The sequence below is a fragment of the Moschus berezovskii genome, chromosome 8, assembly GCF_049115385.1.
Source record: "Moschus berezovskii isolate FMDL1 chromosome 8, NW_MosBer_1.0, whole genome shotgun sequence".
In the NCBI taxonomy this organism is placed as follows: Eukaryota; Metazoa; Chordata; class Mammalia; order Artiodactyla; family Moschidae; genus Moschus; species Moschus berezovskii.
In genome coordinates, this window is record NC_142467.1 from 53,164,757 (window position 1) to 53,188,676 (window position 23,920).

General features: G+C 41.5%; 1 protein-coding gene across 1 annotated transcript in view; it reads right to left on the reverse strand.

The window, feature by feature from the left end:
• The window catches only part of STK32A (serine/threonine kinase 32A), a 145,765-nt gene extending 123,951 nt beyond the window's left edge, over positions 1–21,814 (reverse strand). Inside the window, exons 1-2 of the mRNA XM_055428832.2 lie at positions 21,436–21,814; positions 16,917–17,064 (exon numbers count right to left, since the gene is read on the reverse strand). Of these exons, the coding sequence (XP_055284807.1) occupies positions 16,917–16,968 (52 nt within the window). The 5' untranslated portion in view covers positions 16,969–17,064; positions 21,436–21,814. The remainder of the gene's footprint in view (positions 1–16,916; positions 17,065–21,435) is intronic.
• Between the last annotated feature and the right edge of the window lie 2,106 nt (positions 21,815–23,920).

Sequence of the window (23,920 nt, forward strand, 5' to 3'; positions counted from 1 at the left end):
AACTAAACAGACATTTCTCCAAAGAAGACATAAAGATGGCTAACAAACACATGAAAAAATGCTCAACATGCCTCATAATCAGAGAAATGCAAATCAAAACCACAATGAGATACCATTTCACACCTGTCAGAATGGCTGCTATCCAAAAGTCTACATGCAATAAATGCTGGAGAGGATGTGGAGAGAAGGGAACCCTCTTACACTGTTGGTGGGAATGCAAACTAGTACAGCCACTATGGAGAACAGTGTGGAGATTCCTCAAAAAACTGGAAATAGAACTGCCATATGATCCAGCAATCGCACTCCTGGGCACACACACCGAGGAAACCAGAATTGAAAGAGACACATGTACTCCAATGTTCACTGCAGCACTGTTTATAATAGCCAGGACATGGAAGCAACCTAGATGTCCATCTGCAGACGAATGGATAAGAAAGCTTTGGTACATATACACAATGGAGTATTATTCAGCCATTAAAAAGAATACATTTGAATCAGTTCTAATGAGGTGGATGAAACTGGAGCCTATTATACAGAGTGAAGTAAGCCAGAAAGAAAAACACCAATACAGCATACTAACGCATATATATGGAATTTAGAAAGATGCAAATGATAACCCTGTATACGAGACAGCAAAAGAGACACAGATGTATAGATCAGTCTTTGGGACTCTGTGGGAGAGGGTGAGGGTGGGATGATTTGGGAGAATGGCATTGAAACACGTATGTTGTCATATGTGAAATGAATCACTAGTTCAGGGTCAATGCATATTATAGGATGCTCGGGGCTGGCATGCGGGGATGACCCAGAAGGAGGATAAAGGGAAGAGGGAGGGGGGAGGGGGGTTCAGGAGGGGGAACTTATGTAAACCCGGGGCGAATTCATGTCAATGTATGGCAAAACCAACCAATATAATATTGTAAAATAATTTCCCTCCAGTAAAAAATTAATTAATTACAAAAAAAAGAAATTTACTTTATGATGAGAAAAACACAATATAACAAAGTAAATTAAGAAATTTAAAGAAAAATATAGTGAGAAAGAGGAGAGGTGCCAGAATGAAGAATGAAGATAGTTATGGAAACTCCCCAAAATATTAGCAAGAGTTATCCAGAGGCTGAGATATTGAGGGTGACTTTTTTTCTTCCTGATTTTATTTTCCAAGCTTTCTACAACTCAGATGTACTACTTTTATCATTATAACACTTGCTTTTAAATACATATTTCTTAAGAATAACTGCAATATAGTTCATCTAATCTACCTTTGTACTAGAATGTTAACCATAGGGAAAGCTGGGGCTATAGTCTTCAGTGGAAATGCACTGGGGCAAACAAACAAGCAAGCCAATTCCAGTTACCAATTAGGCACCTAAGACTTCAGTGGAAATTCTTTTCAATGTTCAATCAAGCCTTAGTTTAGAATATTTTTCCTGTTATACCCTGGACAGAAAGTGAAATTATCAAGGTGGCAATGACGTTAATATTTTATAAAGGTAAACCAAAATTATCCTACAAGGTATCATACAATGAAGTTGATCTAAAAAAAGGCTGAAGAGTGAGTCAGTTAGGATGATTATAGCCGTGAAACAAATTGTGAAAGACGTTGATGCAGGTCATTGAAACTGTCCTTGGAAATGAAATGAATAGAGGAAGACAAGTAAACTCAAGAGTAGTGATGAACTGTGTAATTTACTCAAGGGAAGAAGAGGCGTTATGTATTGAACCCGTAACACGTTAGCAATAACGCAGTCTAGGGGATACGCGTGGGCCACAGCAGATGTGAAGAAGAATGCCCCTGTGAAATGAAATGACTCAGCTCTCAGAGAGCAGGATGCACTGCGGGGCCTTTAATTAGTGTTTGACGTATAATTACTGAAAAGCAATCCCCTAGGTTTGTTTCAATTTATAAATTCATTCTGGTTGACCATCGTGGGGAGGATATCTATAACTGAAATAAATGAAACTTATTTTATATCAAGATTCAGGATCTAGCTCTGTGGGTGCATGATACCTGGTCAGTGCTTTAACCTTCTGTGCCTCAGGCCTGTCACGTTTAAACTACAGGCTGATATGATGATAAAGGATATTAAGGTAGTTGGCCCCTGTCATTACTCCTAATGAGAAAGTTACTGGGTGGTAAGTACATCTCCATATCAGTTCACTTCAGTCACTCAGCTGTGTGACTTTGCAACCCCATGGACTGCAGCATGTCAGGCTTCCCTGTCCATCACCAGCTCCCAGAGCTGACTCAAACTCATGTCCATTAAGTCAATGATGCCATCCAACCATCTCATCCTCTGTTGTCGCCTTCTCCTCCTGCCTACAATCCTTCCCAGCATCAGGGTCTTTTCAAATGAGTCAGTATTTTGCATCAGGTGGCCAAAGTATTGGAGTTTCAGTTTCAGCATCAGGCCTTACAATAAGTATTCAGAACTGATTTCCTTTAGGATGACTGGTTTGATCTCCTTACTGTCCATGGGACTCTCAAGAGTCTTCTTTAATACCATAGTTCAAAAGGATCAATTCTTCAGCATTCAGCTTCCTTTATAGTCCAGCTCTCATATCCATACATGACTACTGCAAAAACCATAGCTTTGACTAGATGGACCTTTGTTGGCCAAGTAATGTCTCTGCTTCTTAATAATGCTGTCTAGGTTGGTCATAACTTTTCTTCCAAGGAGCAACCATCTTTTAATTTCATGGCTACAGTCACCATCTGCAGTGATTTTGGAGCCCCCCCAAAATAAAATTTCTCACTGTTTACATTATTTCCCCATCTATTTGCCAAGAAGTGATGGGACCGGATGCCATGATCTTAGTTTTCTGAATGTTGAGTTTTAAGCCAACTTTTTCACTCTCCTCTTCCACTTTCATCAAGAGGCTCTTTAGTTCTTCTTCACTTTCTGCCCTAAGGGTGGTGTCACTGCATATCTGAGGTTACTGATATATCTCCCAGAAATCTTCATTCCAGCTTGTGCTTCATCCAGCCCAGTGTTTCTCATGCACTCTGCATATAAGTTAAATAAGCAGGGTGACAATATACAGCCTTCAGTTCAGATCAGTCACTCAGTTGTGTCCGACTCTCCGCGACCCCATGAATCAAAGCACGCCAGGCCTCCCTGTCCATCACCAACTCCCGGAGTTCACTCAAATTCATGTCCACTGAGTCGGTAATGCCATCCAGCCATCTCATTTTCTGTCGTCCCCTTCTCCTCCTGCCCCCAATCCCTCCCAGCATCAGAGTCTTTTCCAGTGAGTCAACTCGTCGCATGAGGTGGCCAAAGTATTGCAGTTTCAGATTTAGCATCAGTCCTTCCAATGAACACCCAGGATTGATCTCAATTAGAATGGACTGGTTGGATCGCCTTGCAGTCCAAGGGACTCTCAAGAGTCTTCTCCAACACCACAGTTCAAAAGCTTCAATTCTTCGGGGATCAGCTTTCTTCACAGTCCAGCTCTCACATCCATACATGACCAGTGGAAAAACCATAGCCTTGACTAGACAGACCTTGGTTGGCAAAGTAATGTCTCTGCTTTTCAATACGCTATCTAGGTTGGTCATAACTTTCCTTCCAAGGAGTAAGCGTCTTTTAATTTCATGGCTGCAGTCAGTATCCGCAGTGATTTTGGAGCCCAAAAAAATAAAGTCTGACACCGTTTCCACTGTTTCCCATCTATTTCCCTTGAAGTGGTGGGACCAGATGACATGATCTTTGTTTTCTGAATGCTGAGCTTCAAGCCAACCTTTTCACTCTCCTCTTCCACTTTCATCAAGAGGCATTTGAGTTCTAAGGGTGGTGTCATCTGCATATCTGAGGTTATTGATATTTCTCCCGGCAATCTTGATTTCAGCTTGTGCTTCTTCCAGCCCAGCGTTCCTCATGATGTACTCTGCATATAAGTTAAATAAGCAGGGTGACAATATACAACCTTGACGTACTCCTTTTCCTATTTGGAACCAGTATGTTGTTCCTTGGAAGGAAAGTTATGACCAGCCTAGATAGCATGTTAAAAAGCAGAGACATTACTTTGCCAACAAAGGTCCATCTAGTCAAGGCTATGGTTTTTCCCGTGGTTACGTATGGATGTGAGAGTTGGATTATGAAGAAAGCTGAGCGCCGAAGAATTGTTGCTTTTGAACTGTGGTGCTGGAGAAGACTCTTGAGAGTCCCTTGGACTGCAAGGAGATCCAACCAGTCCATTCTAAATGAGATCAATCCTGGGTGTTCATTGGAAGGACTGATGCTAAAGCTGAAACTCCAATACTTTGGCCACCTCATGCGACGAGTTGACTCACTGGAAAAGAGTCTGATGCTGGGAGGGATTTGGGGTGGGAGGAAATGGGGATGACAGAGAGTGAGATGGCTGGATGGCATCACCGACTCGATGGACATGAGTTCGAGTGAACTCCAGGAGTTGGTGATGGACAGGGAGGCTGCTGTGCTTTGATTCATGTGGTTGCAAAGAGTCGGACACGACTGAGTGACTGAACTGAACTGAACTACTTCTCCTTGGCAGAGTCTTCTCTTACATTTCAGAACATGTTTTTTATATTTCACAGGCTGTTCCTTCTCAGTTTCCTTTGCTGATTGCTTTCCTCTGCCTAACTTCTAAATACGAGGGTTCTTCTCCTTACTCTCCACTCTCCCAAGGCAGACTCATCTATCTCAGTAAAATTTAAAACCATGTCTTTTATATCTCTAACCCAGACTTTCCCATTCATCTCAGCTTCCTATTTGACATCAGTATTTTATACACAGTCATTTTATGCATCCAACTGAGAACTCTTGACTATGCCTAAACACGTCCCACCCCTCAGCACCCCTTCTCTTGCATCTCAGCAAAATGTCACAGCCATCTACTTGCCTACTGAAGCAAATCCTAGAATTCGTTCTCGATATTGTTCTTTCCTGTTAGTCCACATTCAATCTATCAGTAACTCTCAATTATTTTATATTGAAAATACATGTTGAATAAACTCTCAGCTTTCTATCTCCCACTAGGTTAGCCAAGGGACCACCAACTTTCACTTCAAATGAATATGATTGTCCCAATTAAAAAAGGCCACCTCTTTTTCTTTCCTATTTCAGCCTCTTCAGTGGTATCTACAGAGTACTGATTAAAAATAACAATTGTATTTTTGGATTTTACAGATTAGAACATCCTATCCACCTTAAAAATAGCAAACAAAAACTAGGGAAGAAAAGGAAAACTAACATTGGGCAGCATTTATTTTTTATTTGCCAAGTAAGAATATTAAAAATTATGGTGATCATGATAACAGCAATAATAACTCTTTATGAGCAATTTAGTATGTGCTAGGCAGTGTGATCAGAGAAGGCAATGGCAAGCCACTCCAGTACTCTTGCCTAGAAAATCCCATGGACGGAGGAGCCTGGTAGGCTGCAGTCTGTGGGGTCGCTACCAGTCAGCCATGACTGAGCGACTTCACTTTCACTTTTCACTTTCACACATTGGAGAAGGAAATGGCAACCCACTCCAGTGTTCTTGCCTGGAGAATCCCAGGGATGGGGGGGCCTGGTGGGCTGCTGTCTATGGGGTCACACAGAGTCAGACACGACTGAAGTCACTTTGCAGCAGCAGGCAGTGTGATCTTCGTTTTCTGAATGTTGAGCTTCAAGCCAACCTTTTCACTCTCCTCTTTCACTTTCATCAAGAGGCCTTTTAGTTCCTCTTCACTTTCTGCCATAAGGGTGGTGTCATCTGCATATCTGAGGTTATTGATATTTCTCCCGGCAATCTTGATTCCAGCTTGTGCTTCTTCCAGCCCAGTGTTCCTCATGATGTACTCTGCATATAAGTTAAATAAGCAAGGTGACAATAGACAACCTTGACATACTCCTTTTCCTATTTGGAACCAGTCTGTTGTTCCATGTCCAGTTCTAACTGTTGCTTCCTGACCTGCATACAGGTTTCTCAAGAGGCAGGTCAGGTGGTCTGGGATTCCCATCTCTTTCAGAATGTTCCACAGTTTATTGTGATCCACACAGTCAAAGACTTTGGCATAGTCAATGAAGCAGAAATAGATGTTTTTCTGGAACTCTCTTGCTTTCTCCATGATCCAGTGGATGTTGGCAATTTGATCTCTGGTTCCTCTGCCTTTTCTAAAACCTGCGTGAACATCTGGAAGTTCATGGTTCACATATTGCTGAAGCCTGGCTTGGAGAATTTTGAGCATGACTTTACTAGTGTGTGAGATGAGTGCAATTGTGCGGTAGTTTGAGCCCATCACTTCATGGGAAATAGATGGGGAAACAGTGGAAACAGTGTCAGACTTTATTTTTTTGCGCTCCAAAATCACTGCAGATGCTGATTGCAGCCAGGAAATTAAAAGACACTCCTTGGAAGGAAAGTTATGACCAACCTAGACAGCATATTAAAAAGCAGAGACATTACTTTGCCAACCAAGGTCCGTCTAGTCAAGGCTATGGTTTTTCCTGTGTTCATGTATGGATGTGAGAGTTGGACTCTGAAGAAAGCTGATTGCCTAAGAATTGATGCTTTTGAACTGTGGTGCAGGAGAAGACTCTTGAGAGTCCCTTGGACTGCAAGGAGGTCCAACCAGTCCATTCTAAAGGAGATCAATCCTGGGTGTTCATTGGAAGGACTGATGCTAAAGCTGAACTGCAATACTTTGGCCACCTCATGCAACGAGTTGACTCACTGGAAAAGAATCTGATGCTGGGAGGGATTGGAGGTGGGAGGAGATGGGGACGACAGAGAATGAGATGGCTGGATGGCATCATCGACTCGATGGACATGAGTTTGCGTGAACTCCGGGAGTTGGTGATGGACAGGAAGGCCTGGAGTGCTTTGATTCATGTGGTCGCAAAGAGTCGGACACGACTGAGCGACTGAACTGAACGGAACTGAGGCAGTGTGATAAACACTTTTTATGTATAATCTTTTTATTCCCACAAAATATATTTGAGGCAGATACTATTATTAGCACCCATTTACATGTGAGAAAACTGGAGATCTGAGAGACAAGTCACTTCTCTAAGTTCTCACTGTGGAAAAAAAAAATTGTATTTCCACAATCCTTAAATACTAGACACACACAAGAAAGAAGGTAAACTTAAAATTTTTACTAATATTACCTTGTGAGAAACTTACTACATTGCTCTTGTTTTTCTCCTTTCAGCACAGACTAAGAAAAATATTATATTTGTTCACAGAGCGTATCTAGAAGCCACTGAATTAACCTGTGGTTTAACTGACACCACAATGTTTAAGGTTGAAGGTCCACTCTAGAACATTTCACTGATGATCCACTGATAAAAAAAAAATCACTTAGCTGCTTCCTTAGTCCTTTATCATCCCAACTGGTTGGCAGCAAATGATTGCCACTAATACATGTGGAGTTTGGCAGGTCCTTTAAGGAAATATTTGAAACTTCTCCAGGAACGCAGCTTTCAAGGCCAATTGATGGCATTTGCCTGCATAGTCAGCACTTCCCTTTTATGAAACACGGTACCCCAGGGAGTAGGGGCTTTTCTGACACCAACTACTCATGCCAAGACCAAGCAATGGGCACCAACTGCTTCTTTTTCTGCTGCCTGGACCCCAACTCATGAATTGTTTCAAAAGTCAGAAATGCACTGGCTATTTCTTTAGAACAAATCGGAAAGTAGAAGTTGGGGCAGGATGGGGGATCAATACCCCCAATTGTTGGATGCCTCTCAGTTGAGTAAATGCCCTTGCCTGGAGAATTCCAGGGATGGGGGAGCCTGGTGGGATGCCGTCTATGGGATCGCAGAGTCGGACACGACTGAAGTGACTTAGCAGCAGCAGCAGCAGCAGCAATGATATTTCAAATGAATTACATTGAATTGAATCTAGGCTACCAAATAATACATATATTTACAAAAATAATATAATTTATTCTCTAAAATAGTAGATTTACTGGTCCAAGTACTTCTACTGACTCACACGGATGAAGAAAAAAGAGTCTGTGAAGACTGCCTTTGTTAAGCATCTGTAGAGAACAGATGTCAGTCTTCTTACCCAGTCTTTTCGTGACAGCTCGATGGTTATGAATGGATATCAGATGAGCCCCTGGCACACATAAATAAATGCCTTCAGGATGCTTTAGAGCAAGGGTTACTACAACATGGCATGCAGGTCAAAGTCCACCCTCTATTTTTATATGGCTCATAAGCTAAAAATGGTTTTGATATTTTTAAATGTTTGGCAAATCAAAATATTTTGTGACAAGTAAATATGATTTGAAATTCAAATTTCAGTGTCTACAAGTAAGAGTGTTATTGAAATAGAGCCATATTTGTTAGTTTCCTCACTGTTTATGGCTGCCTTCAGGAGAGTGAGTCGTTGTGATGGAGACTGAACAGCACAGCATAAAATATTTACTGTCTGGCCCACCAGAGAGAAAGCATACCAACCCCTACTTTCAACTCTTCTTAGAAATAACAAAAAACATAGGTAACTCAAGTGTAGAACAAGGTTAATATAACTTATTGTACTGTAAATATGCCTCTAGGAAGGAAAGAAGAAATAGTTCAGGAGGAAAAAAGAAAAATGCCTCTGCCAGTCTAGTGAATTCAAAATCTATAACCATAGTTTTTTCAGTCCTTTCAGCCATATAAATTGTGCTGTGTCCTATTTTAAGAGGAATATAATTCCATCATTGTGTACGTGTTTACAAACGAAATTTCCACAAACGGCCCCAGAGCAATGTATAGTTGAAATCCCTGTGTAATTCATAGAACCTGAATTGGTAAAGTCCTGGGTCTCTGTAAGTAAATTAACGCTTGTCAGGCCACGTGATGTGTGCTGAGTCTCTCCAGTCATGTCTGACTTTTTGCAACTGTATGGACTGTAGTCCACCTCTGTCCATGGGATTCTCCAGGCCAGAAAACTGGAGTGGGATGCCATTTCCTCCTCCAGGGGATCTTCACAACCCAGGGATCAAACCTGTGTCTCTTATGTCTCCTGAACTGGCAGGCAGGGTCTTCACACTAGCACCACTTGGGAAGCTCATATAGCAGAAGTCAGATTCTCTGAAGGCCTTCACTTCCATTCTCATTGAAGTAGTTGCTGAATATTTAAGCTAGCTAACCAATTTAATTTTTCAACCTAGGTTAGTTTCAAGATGAAAAAAAAAAAAACTCTGTAGCTTTGGATAGGATAAAAATTAGTACAGCATGATTGTTTAATAATGAGTAACTGCTTCAACATACTTTGTGCATAAGACACTCTAAACTAAAATATTCTTTAAAAACACAAAAGAAGTTATCTCCCAATCTAATTCCCATCTGGACTGGAAGCATCCCACCATTACACAGAGCTACCCTGTGTTTTACTCATTAACCTCTATAAACATGCATTATGTTGCCTGAAAAACTTGTAGGCAGGAAACTACAGAAGAACATCATCGCTTTTCAACTGTGGAGATTCTGCAAGCTATTAAATCAGGGAAGGAAGGAAGAAAGGGATAAATGGGAAGAAATGATGTTTCCAATAGAAAGTGTTCATGATCGTGACCTTTTGCTTCCCAAATTGAGATCCACAGAGAATTATTTGCCACAAGGTATTATTAAAAGGTTTTCCACAACCTAATTTAATTTTGAAATAAGTTTGAAAATTATCAGAGTACTGAGATTTCAATATTGTTGCACATTTCAGAGCCGTTATTATGCTAATAAGCACTGTGAATCTCCAAAGGCAGGATGTAAGTTGCCTAAATTTATTTGCGTAGATTCTCCCAAACATGTTTTTCTAACCCACTGCTCAGGAAACATGCAAATTGAAATCACCGCCTCTGTCTTTGATGTCTCTTTTCTTGGCTCTGTCTAGCCTGTTTCTCCCTGACTCTTCTGATACCTTAGGATGGGGGAGATGAAGCCCTCCCAAATTAAAAGTGTTTGTTGCCATAAACTAGTGGATCTGAGATTATTTATGACAAATCCTTTAACTAAATGTTAGAATGTCCTAGATAATGGTTTTAAGGAGCCAGTTCTCACTAGGGAAATGTTCATTTTACTTTCCCAACCATTTTAACACAAAATACTAAATAATATCAGACAACATTACTCAAGTTTGAGAGGGGGAAGTCTGAAATTCATTTGCCTACCCCACTGGGACATTAAAACAACAAGGAAGAATCTGAAAGTCCTTCAGGGCTGGAATCAATTCAGTAACCTCTCATTTCTTTTGGATTGCAAATCTGTGGACAATTTTTTTGGCCCAACATTTTGAAGGACCCATTGCCTCTGTCCCCAAAGAAGATGTAAGAAAACTGGAAGCAGTCACACACATCCTAGGAGACAAGTGATGCCAAATGAAAGCGGAACACTGAGCTTGCAGCAAGTCCAAAGAACAATGCAATAATTGAGCACTCTGCAAACTCAGCATCGATGTATTCTTTGTAGAGCCTTTTTAATGTAAGGCCAACTTTTCTCAGCTACAGTCCTCCAGAAGAAAGTTGTCTCTTGGTTTAACTAAACCAACTCCATCACCTCTACATGATTTGTATGTGCTTGGAAACACATACAATTTGCAGTGATTACAAGATCCTTTTCTGTTGCCCAGACCCTGAATTATAACCAAGTCCACTTTCTCCTGAGTTAAAGAATTCCTTTCCCTAAGTCAGCCTGAAAACCTCAACAACTGGGCTTTGAAAATGCTGATCTTTTAATAAAACAAGCAAAAAAAAAAAAAATGAGAGAGAGAGAGGAAATAAAGCAGATATAACAAACAAGTTATAAACATTAATAACAAGTACTAGCTGTATTTCTTTTCTTTTAGGAAACATAGCTTTTCTGTATTATTCCTTATTTCTCACAGTATCTACATGGTAGTTGGTTTTGGGGGAAAACTGTCACAATGTCTAGTCAAATGGGATTACTTACTCTGCTTTGAACTTACATCAGGAAAAGTTAATTTATTGATTTTTCAACCCAATGAGTTCATGATTTTGCCTTAAATGAAAATATAATCACCCCAGAGGAGATCAAAGAAAAACCAGATGAGATTATGTTTTCGTGAAGTTAATAATTTGGCTTCTTTTCAGAGGACTTACATAGGTTTACACAGAATTCATAAGCTCCGCCATCTGGCAATTCAATTCTGTTGATAGAATTGTGAATAGGTCATATTAACTATGGCATCTACACAGTTGCATGTCATCAATGCTGTGTATTTCCAAAGTAGAAATACTTAAAAGGGTTCATGCTCAGAGCCTCTGATACTGGTAAATAATGTTATAACTAGCATTAAGAGGGTGGTTACTTTATATGAAATACCTTGCTGAGTATTTTACCTGCATTAGTTTAGTCTACCCTCATAATGACCCAATGAAATATATGTCCAATTAACTTGCATTTTATATATGAAGAAACTGAGCTTACAGAGATTTAATAACTCATACAATAGAAGGATTTTTTTCCAAATTAATTCACTAGTAATTATTTAAATTTGGGGACCTTTTCTATGGTATTTCAAATCCTATTAGAATGTTTATAATTAGATTGACTGGTGTTTGATGGTTGATCAGGCTATATCTCCTTTGACTTTTCACATAAAAATATACAGATTGTTAGTTTGTGGCACAGCTGAGATTTGAATCTGTGTATGGGTTTTCACTACCAGGGCCCTGGTCTATTATGTCAAGTGGTCTCCCACTACTAAAATATAAAACATAATTAGGTAGAAGACAGTGTGGTGAGGGGTTCCTCAAAAAATTAAAGAATTACCATGTGATCCAGGAATTCTACTTCTAAAGGATGTACCAGTTGAAAACAGGCTTGAACATATACTTGTACACCCGTGCTCACAGCAGCATTATTTATAGTAGTCAAAAGGTAGAAATAACCCAATGTTCATTGATGAATGAAAAACTAAATTCAGAATGCGTTATCTGCATACAGTGTAGACTATTTTTCAGCCTTAAAAAGGAATGAAATTCTAATACATGCTACAGTATGGATGAACCTTGACAACTGAAATAAACCAGACACAAAAGGACAAATAATACATGATTCAACTTTATAAGGCATCTAGAATAGTTAAAGGGCTTCCCTGGTGGCTCACATGCTAAAGAATCTACCTGCGAATGTAGGAGACCCGGGTTCCATCCCTGAATCAGGAAGATCCCCTGGAGAAGGAAATGCCAATCCACTCCAGTATTTTTGCCTGGGGAATCCCGTGGACCAGAGGATATTGGCAGGCTATATAGTCCATGGGGTCGCACAGAGTCAGACACGACTGAGTGACTAATATACACACACAGAACAGTTAAAATCATAGACATAAAGTAGAATGGTGGTTGTCAGGGGTTACGGGGATGAGGGAATGGAGAATTAATGTTTAATGGCTACAAAACTTCAGTTTAGGAAGATTAAAAAGTTCCAGGGGCTTTCCAGGTAGCTCAATGGTAAAGAATCTGCCTGCAGTACAGGAGCCTAGGGTTAGATCCCTGGGTTGGAAAGATCCCCTGGAGGAGGGAAAGGTGACCCACTCCAGTATTCTTGCCTGGGAAAATCCGTGGACAGGGGAGCTTGGTGGGCTACAGTCAATGGGGTCCAGAGATAGATGGTGGTGAGGGCAGCCCCCAGATGTACCCCATCAATGCCATTGAACTGTACACTTAAAAGTGGTGAAAATGGTACATTTTATTATATATATTAGAGTGTTAGTCACTCAGTCACCTCCAACTCTTTGTGACCCCTTGGACTGTAGCCTGCCAGGCTCCACTGTCCATGGGATTCTCCAGGGAAAAGAAAGGTGGGTACTGGAGTGGAGAGCCATTCCTTCTCCAGGATATCTTCCTGACCCAGGGATCAAATCCAGGTCTCCTGCACTGCAGGCAGATTCTTTACCATCTGAGCCACCAGGTAAGCCCATTTATATTATACTACACACACACAAACAAAATAATCAGAACTTAGGTTTACCCTAAACCACAAAACAGCAGTATCATGTAAGATCTACTTGGTAAGAAATGACTTAACAGCAATTAACTAAGCAAACCTTCTGTTCTTCCTCAGCAGCTGTAAAGCTTATACTTTGTTTTCACTAAATAAAGATCAACATAAGTAACTAACAGAATGATTCTCTCAAAATCAGTATCAGATGGACCAGCATGAAACAGAAAGTGTCAGGATGAATTCCAGCAAGAATAGCTTATCTCAAAGGACATCCACTAACATCTTCTTCCTTAATTACCTTTGAAGTAAACCAAAACATTTTTTCCATGAGAAAGAAATCTTGAAATATTACTTGGGAAAATGGGTGCATATTTTCTTCACAAATGTATAATGGGAATAGTAAACACTTTTTCATCACATCTTGGGATTCTTTTCAGCAATATTTTAAAATAATTAAATTGGTTCATTTAAGTGCCCTAGATTCTGGCTCTATTTGATTATTTACATAAAAATACAGAGATCAAATATGATATAGGCATTAATGTTCTTGGATCAGTCAGTGCTTTTTGTCATTGTTTCTTGGTTAGAAGCCTCATAGCAATCAAATAAAAATTTTCCTTGTGCTCAGTCCAGAGCTATGAAAGGAGCCAAATCTACGTTATAGGATTTACTCATTTAAGAAATAACCAGAATGTCATAATTTTCCTCCCCTAAACTCAATGATCTTGTAAAAAAATAAATTAATATGGCAATTAAATATGGTCCCTTTTCATAACATACAAATTTATTCTCATCAGAATGTGGAGATATAGGCAACTGGTCATTTCCGACTTTGTCATTATTCGGACCTTTTCTTGTGCTTGAACTTTTCTGTTATTTCATGAGTGGCTTCCTCACATTTTTCACGCTTTACCTCAGGTGTTCCTTCCTCAGAAAGGCCAGGAGTCTGAAGTCTCCTCACCATCACCCTGTCACTCTCCATAAGGTCCTCAGATCCTTCCCCTGGTGGCACTTGAACACTGTCTGAAGTTATCTGGTTTGTGTATTCATTAACTAGTTTCTTGTTTGCCTCCCACCGTTAGAACAGGAGCTCCACAAAGGCAGGGGAAGGGGCATCTTGTGCCCTACTCTGCTCCTCACATCCAGCAGAGGGATGGGCTCGCAGGAGATGCATTTGTCTTTCTACTTGTGCTTTACAACTCAGCATGTAAACGGACTCAAAGTCTTGCCCTGGGAAGCGCAGACATACTGCTCTGCTCTTCTCTCTAAGGATGCTACTGTAGGCTCATCTGCTGGGGGCCAGGACAACAAAAAATGGTGACCTAGAGTGTATTGAAAGGAAAGCTATGATAAACCTAGACAACATATTATTAAAAACAAAGACATCATTTTGCTGACAAAGGTCCATATAGTCAAAGCTATGGTTTTTCCAGTAGTCATGTGTGGGTGTGCAAGCTGGGTCATAAAGAAGGCTGAGCTCTGAAGAACAATAATGTGTTGCTGGAGAAAACTCTTGATAGTCCCTTGGACTGCAAGGAGATCAAACCAGTCAATCCTAAAGGAAATCAACCCTGAATATTCATTGGAAGGACTGATGCTGAAGTTGAAGCTCCAATACTTTGACCACCTGATGCCAAGAGCCAACTCGTTGGAAAAGACCCTGATGCTGGGAATGATTGAAGGCAGGAGGAGAAGGGGACGGCAAGGGATGAGATGGTTGAATGGCATCACTGACTCAGTGGACATGAGTTTGAGCAAGCTCCAAGAGATGGTGAAGGACAGGGAAGCCTGGTGTGTTGCAGTCCATCGGGTTGCAAGGATTTAGACACGGCTGAACAACCACCACCACAGAGGGTGTTAAGAAAGAGCTGCTTGCTCCTTCCGCCTGATTTCACTCCAACCTAGTTTTCCCAGAGCCCCTTAAAGTTACTTGTAAAGTGGTACCTGGCTTCTCATTTGCCACAATTCCTTTGGGGATGTTGGACACTCCATGAAATCAAGGGCTGGCTAGATTAAAGAAGATTTAGACCTCTCTATTTTCTCATTATCATGCTATCCTAGTACCTTAAAATGACATATACCCCTAACAAGTAATAAGCATGAAGCTGGCCTCTCTTTCCTCCTCTGTTCTCTGAGGACCAGCATCATGTACAACCGTAGCTATGAATCTGTAGGGATCGCAGTGAACCAAACACATGAAATCCAAGTCTTTTTGTCTTCCTATTTTAGACATGGAAAAAATCAAGTAATACCCTCTAGATCCTCGACTTTACAGCTTGAAAGAGCAAAGCAAGGCTATAGCTATGAGTGGAAAGAAGTTTTCTTAAGACCATTTTCAAACCATATAATTTCAGGGCTCCTCTGCAGTATTTTGTATAGGTAGTCATGACACATCTCTGAATTGATAGTGAACAGCTGGCAACAAAGCATCTTGATCCGCCAGATATTTGTTTTTTTAAAGGGTCCAAACAAAAACTTAAAAACTAAGATCAGAGCAGACTTTTGTTTGTTCCCCAGCCATGGCAGAGAGCTAACTGTCCCCTTCTTGTATAACAAAACAGAACTCCTTATTTTTAGAAGGTTCATGGCCATGCAAGATAACTAACTAAACTTCTCAGTCTCCCTTGTAACTAGGTATGTAGGTGTGAGTCTAAGTGACAAGCAACAGGCGGATCACATCCTTAAAAGGAGTGGGCTTGACCTCCCCGCTCTCCTGCTTCCCATGGCTGGGATGTGATATGGTGGTGAGCCACCCTGAGGGTGACAGTAACACGGGCTACGAAGGGCTAGAAAGAAGCCAACTTGTCAGAGCCAGAGTCCCTAACCCTTCAGAGTCACATCTCACCTGGATTACGTATGCCTAGATTGCTAACATGAGAAAGAAAAACACAACTATCTTCTTTAAGTCACTATTACTTGTAAGTTTCTGTTTTAGCAAACTTTGCTTGATGATTCAGATGCTGTTTCATCATTTTTGCAAAGTGCCTTTAGGATCTCAAAATGATGAACTTCTGGAGTTGAAAAAGAACTTCAAGTTTACTACCCTCTCCTCTCACTTGATTGATGAAGAAGTTGAAGGTAAACTTCCTGAGCCACACAGGTAGCTGAGAAGAGGACTAGGGCTCAAATCTCCTGAATTTCCATTCATTGTTCTTTTCCTTTGTGGTCCAATTAACAGAACTCCCTGGAAATGATTCTGGGGGCTGTCTCTGGGGCACCTGGGCAACTCACTAGCTGGGGACCAGGGCCACCTTTTCCCCAGACAACCTAAGAGCGTATGCCTATAAGGCTGCTAAAAGTTTCACTTCTCTCCAATGAAACTGATTCTTTTCCCTCTGACCTAGCATTGTGGAAATTGGCAAGGACCCCTAGGAATATGTAAGTTGGAAACTCAGAAGGCACAAACTTGCCTCACTCCACTCTATAATATTATGAGTATTATCACTCACATACAATTTGATAATATAAGAAATTTTCTGTAACAGCTACCAGTAGGGGTAACTTCATCTGTCAAGGGAGCAGCACAGAGAATTAAATCATTTAGTTTCAAGGTCTTCTATTGAAACCAGGTGCCCACTCACAGCTCCCTTTGGACAAAGGGCATTGGTAGAGTCAAGATTAAGAAAGCTGTCCAAGATCCCATGGAAAGTGGAAGGTAAAATCCAGCTCTTAGCATGCAAGGTTATGCTCAGGCTTATCCTTGCATTCTACCTTTTTTTTTTTTTTTTTTGTAGTTAATTTATTTTTTATTGGAGGCAAATTATTTTACAATATTATATTGGTTGGTTTTGCCATACATTGATATGAATTTGCCCCGGGTTTACCTTTTTTAAAGGTCTTATTGGGTTGGCAAAGAAGTTCGCTCTGGGTTTTTCCTAAGATGGTATGGAAAAACCTGAAGGAATTTTGTGGCCAATCCAGTACATGGCAATTTACTTATGAAGTGAGGAGCTTATATCTGAATTCTGCAAGTTCAATATTTATATACAATTATTGAACATTTCTCACCATCATCATTTTCATCAAACACTGGTGGTTTGCTTGAAGTGTTGGCTCCCATAGTTGAGTCTACCCAGACCTGGACCTTCCACTTACATTATTCCAGCAGAAACAGTCATCTTCACTCAAAAGGGGTCTGGAAGCCTCAGCTAGGTATCTGGGAGATAAAAAGAAAAGGAATTCTTATGATATGGTGTACTCAGGTGTACCTGATTAAAGACAGTAGCTGAAATTAAGCTAATCTGAACCACTGCAGTAAAATGTTTCATTCTTGAAAATGACAGTTTCACAAACAACAGAGAACATCTAACATCTGGGAGAACCCACTACATGGCCTCATCAGAAATGGACCTGGACTTACAAAGAGGGAGGAAAGTGAAATATTTTTCTAAGTGTGAAGACAAGTTTAAAATGAGGTCAGCAATGCTTTTTTAAAAAAATTACTTTGGCCATGCTGGGTGGCTTGCAGTGTCTTAATTCCTCCACCAGGGATTGAACCTGGGCCCTTGTAGTGAAAGTGCTGAGTCTTAACCACTGGACCACCAGGGAATTCCCAGCAGTGCTCTATGTAACACATATAAAATAAAAGAAATATTGTACTGTGATTTTCTATATCTTTGAGAAGTAGGTTAATTTTAAACATTTTTCGATGGGTGATCAAGTTAATTTTCAGTCATAAAAAGACATCCCCTCTTTCCTCTGATCCTGGAAGTTACTAAATATCAAAGGCACAAGTTCTGAGTTTGGGCTTGACCATACCAGCAAGTTGCAGAGTTTCATGGAACATATTTCTTTTCTTCCCTGAACTTGAAGATCATAACTGTCCTCACCTCAAACACAAATTAAATGTGATTTCATGAGATAATACATAATGTATTTTCACAGTACAAGTGCTCAATAATTGTTGGCAGCTAGGAAGCTCAAATAACACATGAGAGCTAAAAAGCTCTGCAAAGTGTATATTTACAGCTTTGATCATTTTTAACATAATTATAAAAATACTTTACTTTCCCGGAAACTGGTATGGAAAACTGACACTGAAAATGGCTTTTAAATTGCCCATCTCTCAAGTGGGAGAAACAATGCCTTCTGCAGAAATCACAAGCTCAGATGCCTACAAGAGCCAGAGGGAAATGCAAATGAGTGAGTTGGACCAGGTGGAAGATATTACTGCCTGCTGGGACACTGGCGACCTGCGAAATCCAGCCTCCATCAAAAAAATTGTTGCTAAAGTGCAAACACAGACCCTGGGGGCCAGATCTTTAAGTCTACCCCGCAAAAGGATAAAAGCCTCAGTTCAGTTCAGTTCAGTTGCTCAGTCGTAACCACTCTTTGTGACCCCATGAATCACAGCACGCCAGACCTCCCTGTCCATCACCAACTCCCGGAGTTCACTCAAACTCATGTCTATTGAGTCAGTGATGCCATCCAGTCATCTCACTCTCTGTTGTCCCCGTCTCCTCCCACCCCCAATCCCTCCTAGCATCAGACATCCTAGATTTTAAACAATATTTAAAAGTTTGTATCAGCTATATGACTTGAGCATATCTCATGCATGGGACAAATATGGCTCATCAGTTCAGTTTAGTTGCTCAGTTGTGTCTGACTCTTTGTGACTCATGGACTGCAGCATGCCTGTCCCTGTCCATCACCAACTCCCGGAGATTGCTCAAGCTCATATCCATTGAGTTGGTGATGCCATCCAACCATCTCATCCTCTGTCATTCCCTTCTCCTCCCGCCTTCAATCTTTCCCAGCATCAGAGTCTTTTCCAACGAGTTGGCCCTCGGCATCAGGTGGCCAAAGTATTGGAGCTTCAGCTTCAGCATCAGTCCTTTCAATGAATATTCAGAACTGATTTCCTTTAGGATGGACTGGTTGGATCTCCTTGCAGTCTCAGGTACTTTCAACAGTCTTCTCCAACATGAGACAATCCGTGTGAGGCAACTAACACCATGCCTGGCACATAATTTGCAAAGAATTAATATTAGCTATGCTACTTTTAATAGTGCAATATTTCCTTATCATGTATTATTTTTAATATGACACCTGTTGATTTCCTCTTGAACTTTTTGCACGTGACAGGAATACAAGTTAGAGTCAGAATGAGTCAGAATGGAAAAAAGTGTCCCAAGTGAATCTGGACTAAGGATGAGTAATTGAAAAGGAATTTAAGTAGCCCCTATGCAAATCTAGAAGAAAAGCTCCTTTTCCTATTAGAGGAAATGTAAGTAAAGCCTTCATTTGGAAGGCAGACTCATTAAGGAAATGCTACTTTTCATAATGAAAGCCAACTGCTGGCAAAGTGCCTTCTGGACTTGAAAAGGAAGCTTTAAATGGAGAGCAAAGACACAGTCAGCAATTAGGAAGCAAGAGATTAAGTAATATGGGGGAGGGGAGGGAGGAGAAGGAGGTAACAGGTGGCTGGAGGAAGCTCAGAGGGGATGATGGAGATGAGAGAGAGAGAAAGAACTCAACTGTGTCTCTGGGCTACAAACAAAGGGTTTGTAATCCCTGAGGGAAAGAGGGTGAGGAAGAAGTGGGTGGGATACTCAGTATTTCCTTGCAGGCCAGGGAGAAGCAATGGAGTGCCCTGTGTGTTTCATTATTGCGTTTAGAGCCCAGAGTAAGTGGGGAATAGGAAAGGCTGAGCCACAGATGACATCAGAGAGGCTTAGTCCTAAAGAGAACAGCAATTTTAAGGAGCTGTGATTGTTAATATTGTGGACAGGGGCTACATTCTCTTCAATTTTGTGAGTAAAACCTCAGGACACATAGCTTTCACGCCACACCCCAGTGCTGCCACTCTTAGATTTTTCTTCACACCTCAGGCTTTTCTCAAGTAGCCCATCTTCCCACAACACAAAGTGTACTAAGCACTGACCTTGTAAGTTGTCAGGTCAGAAACAGAAAGAGGGATATGATCACAATTTACCATATTTCCGACTTCTGTTCCGATGTGCAGACAATTTTGTTTACCAAAGATCCAGTGATGTTCTTTAGTGTAGGAAGAAAATATGTAAACAGGGAACTTTTTGTTTGGGGGATGGGCAGAAGACTTGGCCTACTGGGTTATAGCTTATCCATTTTGTTCAATACACTCAATCCTGTCTAGAATCATCTTTCTCTTTTTTCTCCCTTTGAAGATAACCAAACTGGTAACTTTCCCTCATATCCAGAAAGAAATCAACCTTTTCCTAGAAGGCAAATGGAGATACATCTTTTCCATTCCACTGAACAGGGCCCAGAAGAGAGAGTTATAGGACTCTTTCCTACCAACCCCCACACCCTTTCCTGACCTGATATTTACTCTGCAGTGTTACATAAGCATCATTTTGAGATATCAAGGGGGCAGTCACCACCCATGGAAATAAACATCCTAGACAGAAAATATAAAAGAAACAGCAATGTGTCTTATTAAGGAAATCAAGGAGTTTCCAGATTCTCCCTTGACCTGGCCACATATCAGATTATTAACTGTAGACAATGTTTGACCTTTGGCCTATACTTTGGAAGGAGGTCAACAGGTGAACTGCTCCAAGCAGCTCAGGCTCCTTAGGTAAAGAGGTGTCTTCTTCAGGAAGAACCTATGCTGTGATGCAAGAAAGTTGTAACTTCTGACAGAACTGTCTAGTTTTGTTCCCACAAGATATGCACAGACATAACTATTTTGTTTGCATCTGAACAACAAAGCTGCTTAACGGGAGACAAATTTAGACACACAAGAAAGAAAGAAAATATCCTGAAAAAGATCCAAGTTAACACCACTTACAGTTAACTATTGTTTTTATTTCATCAACTTTTGCTTTATCATTTTTATATATTAAAGCCTATAGGAAAATAGGTTTTCCACCTCAATCTTCATGCCAAATTCATTCCCTTTCATGCTTCCCCCCAGCTACAATTATGAATGTGACTATATACATTTTACAGACTACTTTCTGTGATTTTACACACACAACGTGTCTTTTAAAATGTCACCTAAGTGACATCAGACAGTAGATATGCTCTGCATCTTACTGATCATTACCATTATATGTGTGCTATCTACAGGTATAATGTAGATTTTGCACTATACAGCTCTGATTTCTGCTTTTTAAGTGCTGCATAGCAGTCCACTGTGTGACTTCATGGCACTTGGTATAAAACCATTCCAGTTCTTCAGCTTTGGGGCAGTGTGTGTGTGAGGGGGGGAAATTCTGGTGGAGATGAAGCCAGCCATCAAAGGCAATGTTGACTTGTTTTGAGGCTGGATAAGAGAAACTAGCAGAAATATTGATACCTCCCACACTTACCCCAGCAAATATTTATTGAAGTCTGTCTGTGTCTCGACCTGAGCCAGAGGCTGGTGGACAAAGTGGGGTACACATTTCTAAGAAGCTAGGCATGGTCCCTATCAGCTTGTGGTGGGTCATCCCGACTGCCTGCTTTTGTCTTCTTTCTCTTTCCTTTCAACTTCCTAGTTTTCCACCAGCGCTCTTAGTATGCAGGTTTATTTAAAAGGAAAAAGATCTAGAGCATCACTCACCTAGCTCCGTTATCCCTTCACGCCTTCGGAGAAGCTCAGACTGGTGCTTCCAGCCGGGGAACAGGGGCTAAAAGAGCAACTCCGAGCAACAGGACTGAGCGGGGAATGGAGCCTGCCAGCCCGGGCGCCCCGGCGGCGGCGTGAGCGCGGGGCTGGGCGGCGGCGGGCGGGCACCTGCGGCTGCCGAGGGGTCCAAGCGCCGGCCGCGCGCAGCTCCCCTGGGCGGGGCGGCTCCAGGGAGGAGGCCAGACGCGGCCGGGCGGTCCCGGGCGCCCGGCTCCGCGGAAGCGGTCAGGCCGTCTCCCGGGCTCCGAGCTGCGCCGGGGAAGGCGAGGACGGAGGACGGCGCGGTGGGGAGCTGGCGGCGGGGTCCCGCGGCGACTTGGCACGATCTGGAGCCGCCGGCTGGCAGAGCACGCCCCGACCGAGACCCAGTTCCCCTGAAGTGACCCCCTGCCCCCGCAAGAAGCCAGGCGGTGCCGGGGAGGAAGCGGGGTGTGGGAATGGCAGATTCTTAGACTTCCTAAGGGATGTTACGAAGATCCAAGAGAAGGTCGAGAATTTTATAGATCCTGACCTGCGGGATCGTTTAACGATTCCGGTGTCACAGATTCCCTTTCACAGCTGGGGAAATTGACACACAGAGAAGGAAAATGCTTGCCCAGTGTAACAGAATTAATGGAGAGAACCTTTTCTAGACCCGGATCTCTTGGCTCCCCGAGCCCCCGTGTTTAACCTCAGTCCCACTGGAAGTTTCTTTGTTCTCTTCCATGGCAGCTCCCTCTGCTTCCCCTCTGTAATAATCAACACGATTGAAATAACTTCTTAACGTTTTCCCTCTGACTCAAGGAGTCACACACACTTAAGCCATTGGAGACCTGACACATAGGTTTCTTTTCTTTCTTTTATTTTTTTAGATTTTGAAGATCCCCTGGAGAAGGATATGGCTACCCACTCCAGTATTCTTGCCTGGAGAATCCCATGGGCAGAGGAGACTGGTGGGCTACAGTCCATGGGGTCCCGAAGAGTCAGACAGGACTGAGTGACTTACACTTTCATTTTTCATAGTTGCTTTACTGTATATAAAATACATAACTCCTGGCACATAGGTTTCTTACTGAAATGACCAGGGTGTGAGAAGGTGGTCAGTGGTGAGGCAGGAGACCAGAGGGTGTAGGTCTAGTCTAGGAGTGGGTTGGGAACAGTTTATATTCAAGTCCAGCGTTCCCCTGCAATGTGAAAATGCCAGCTCTGTGTTGCCAAATATTCAGATTTTAAAAGAGAAGCTAGAAATGAGAACTTCTGTGTGAAATCTCCTGTCATTTATAAACATTGGCAAATGTTAAAAATATTTAAAAACTATGTTGATCCAACAAAATGTGTCTGTCGCTGAAATGTATTTTTTTTTCAGACTCCACTTTTTAAATTTATCTAGATATAAAGTTGCACAGAATTCTGGAACCACCTTGAGGTTCACTTCAGTTCAGTTGCTCAGTCATGTCCAGCTCTTTGAGACCCCATGGACTGCAGCACACCAAGCTTCCCTGTCCATCACCAGCTCCCAGAGCTTACTCAAACTCATGTCCATTGAGTCAGAGATGCCATTCAACCATCTCATCCTCTGTTGTCCCCTTCTCCTCCTGCCTTCAATCTTTCCCAGCATCAGGTCTTTCCCGATGAGTCAGTTCTGAACATCAGGTTGCCAAAGTATTGGAGTTTCAGCTTCAGCATCAGTCCTTCCAATGAGTATTCAGGACTGATTTCCTGTAGGATGGACTTGTTGGATCTCCTTGCAGTTCAAGGGACTCTCAAGAGTCTTCTCCAATACCACCCAGGGGTACAGTCTATCCTAGGAATGTAAAACTTGACATAACCTTGAACTTCAACTGGCCTACTCTCCCCTTTGACAGTGGAGGTCCTGAGGAAGGAATTTTCTAAAAGCCAAACAGTGAGTTGGTGGCAGAACTCTGTAGAAATTTACTTTATATTGCCAGCTCCTTATGAAAACCTATTTGAGAGAGGATCAGATGATGTGACTGAACATTTAAAGTGGAATTCTGGTCAATTTCCCAAACAGGACAATCCAATTTAGGGAAAAAAAAAAATTTTTTTTTAAAGAATTTATTTTGGAGGAGGGCATGTTATTTTTAAGGCACAAATCAGACACCTGACTGAAAATACATTGTTTTTATATAACAACTGGTAGTTTCCAAAATACTTTTGTCTTCGTGGCATTAGAGGGGCAGTACAGACTTATTGGACCTATATTATTATCAGCCTCTCTCCACTAGGAGATAACAATATCCATTTTATCACTGAGAAAACAGGTTGCAACAAAGTGGGCTGAGACTAGAATGGAAGTTTCTGGAAGCTGCTTTTGGTGACAGTATAATGAGCTTTGGAGTTTCCAGTTTTAGTAAAGGGTGTAAAGCTCATTCCTATCAGCTATGATTGATGGAGGATTAAATGAAATAATATATATAAA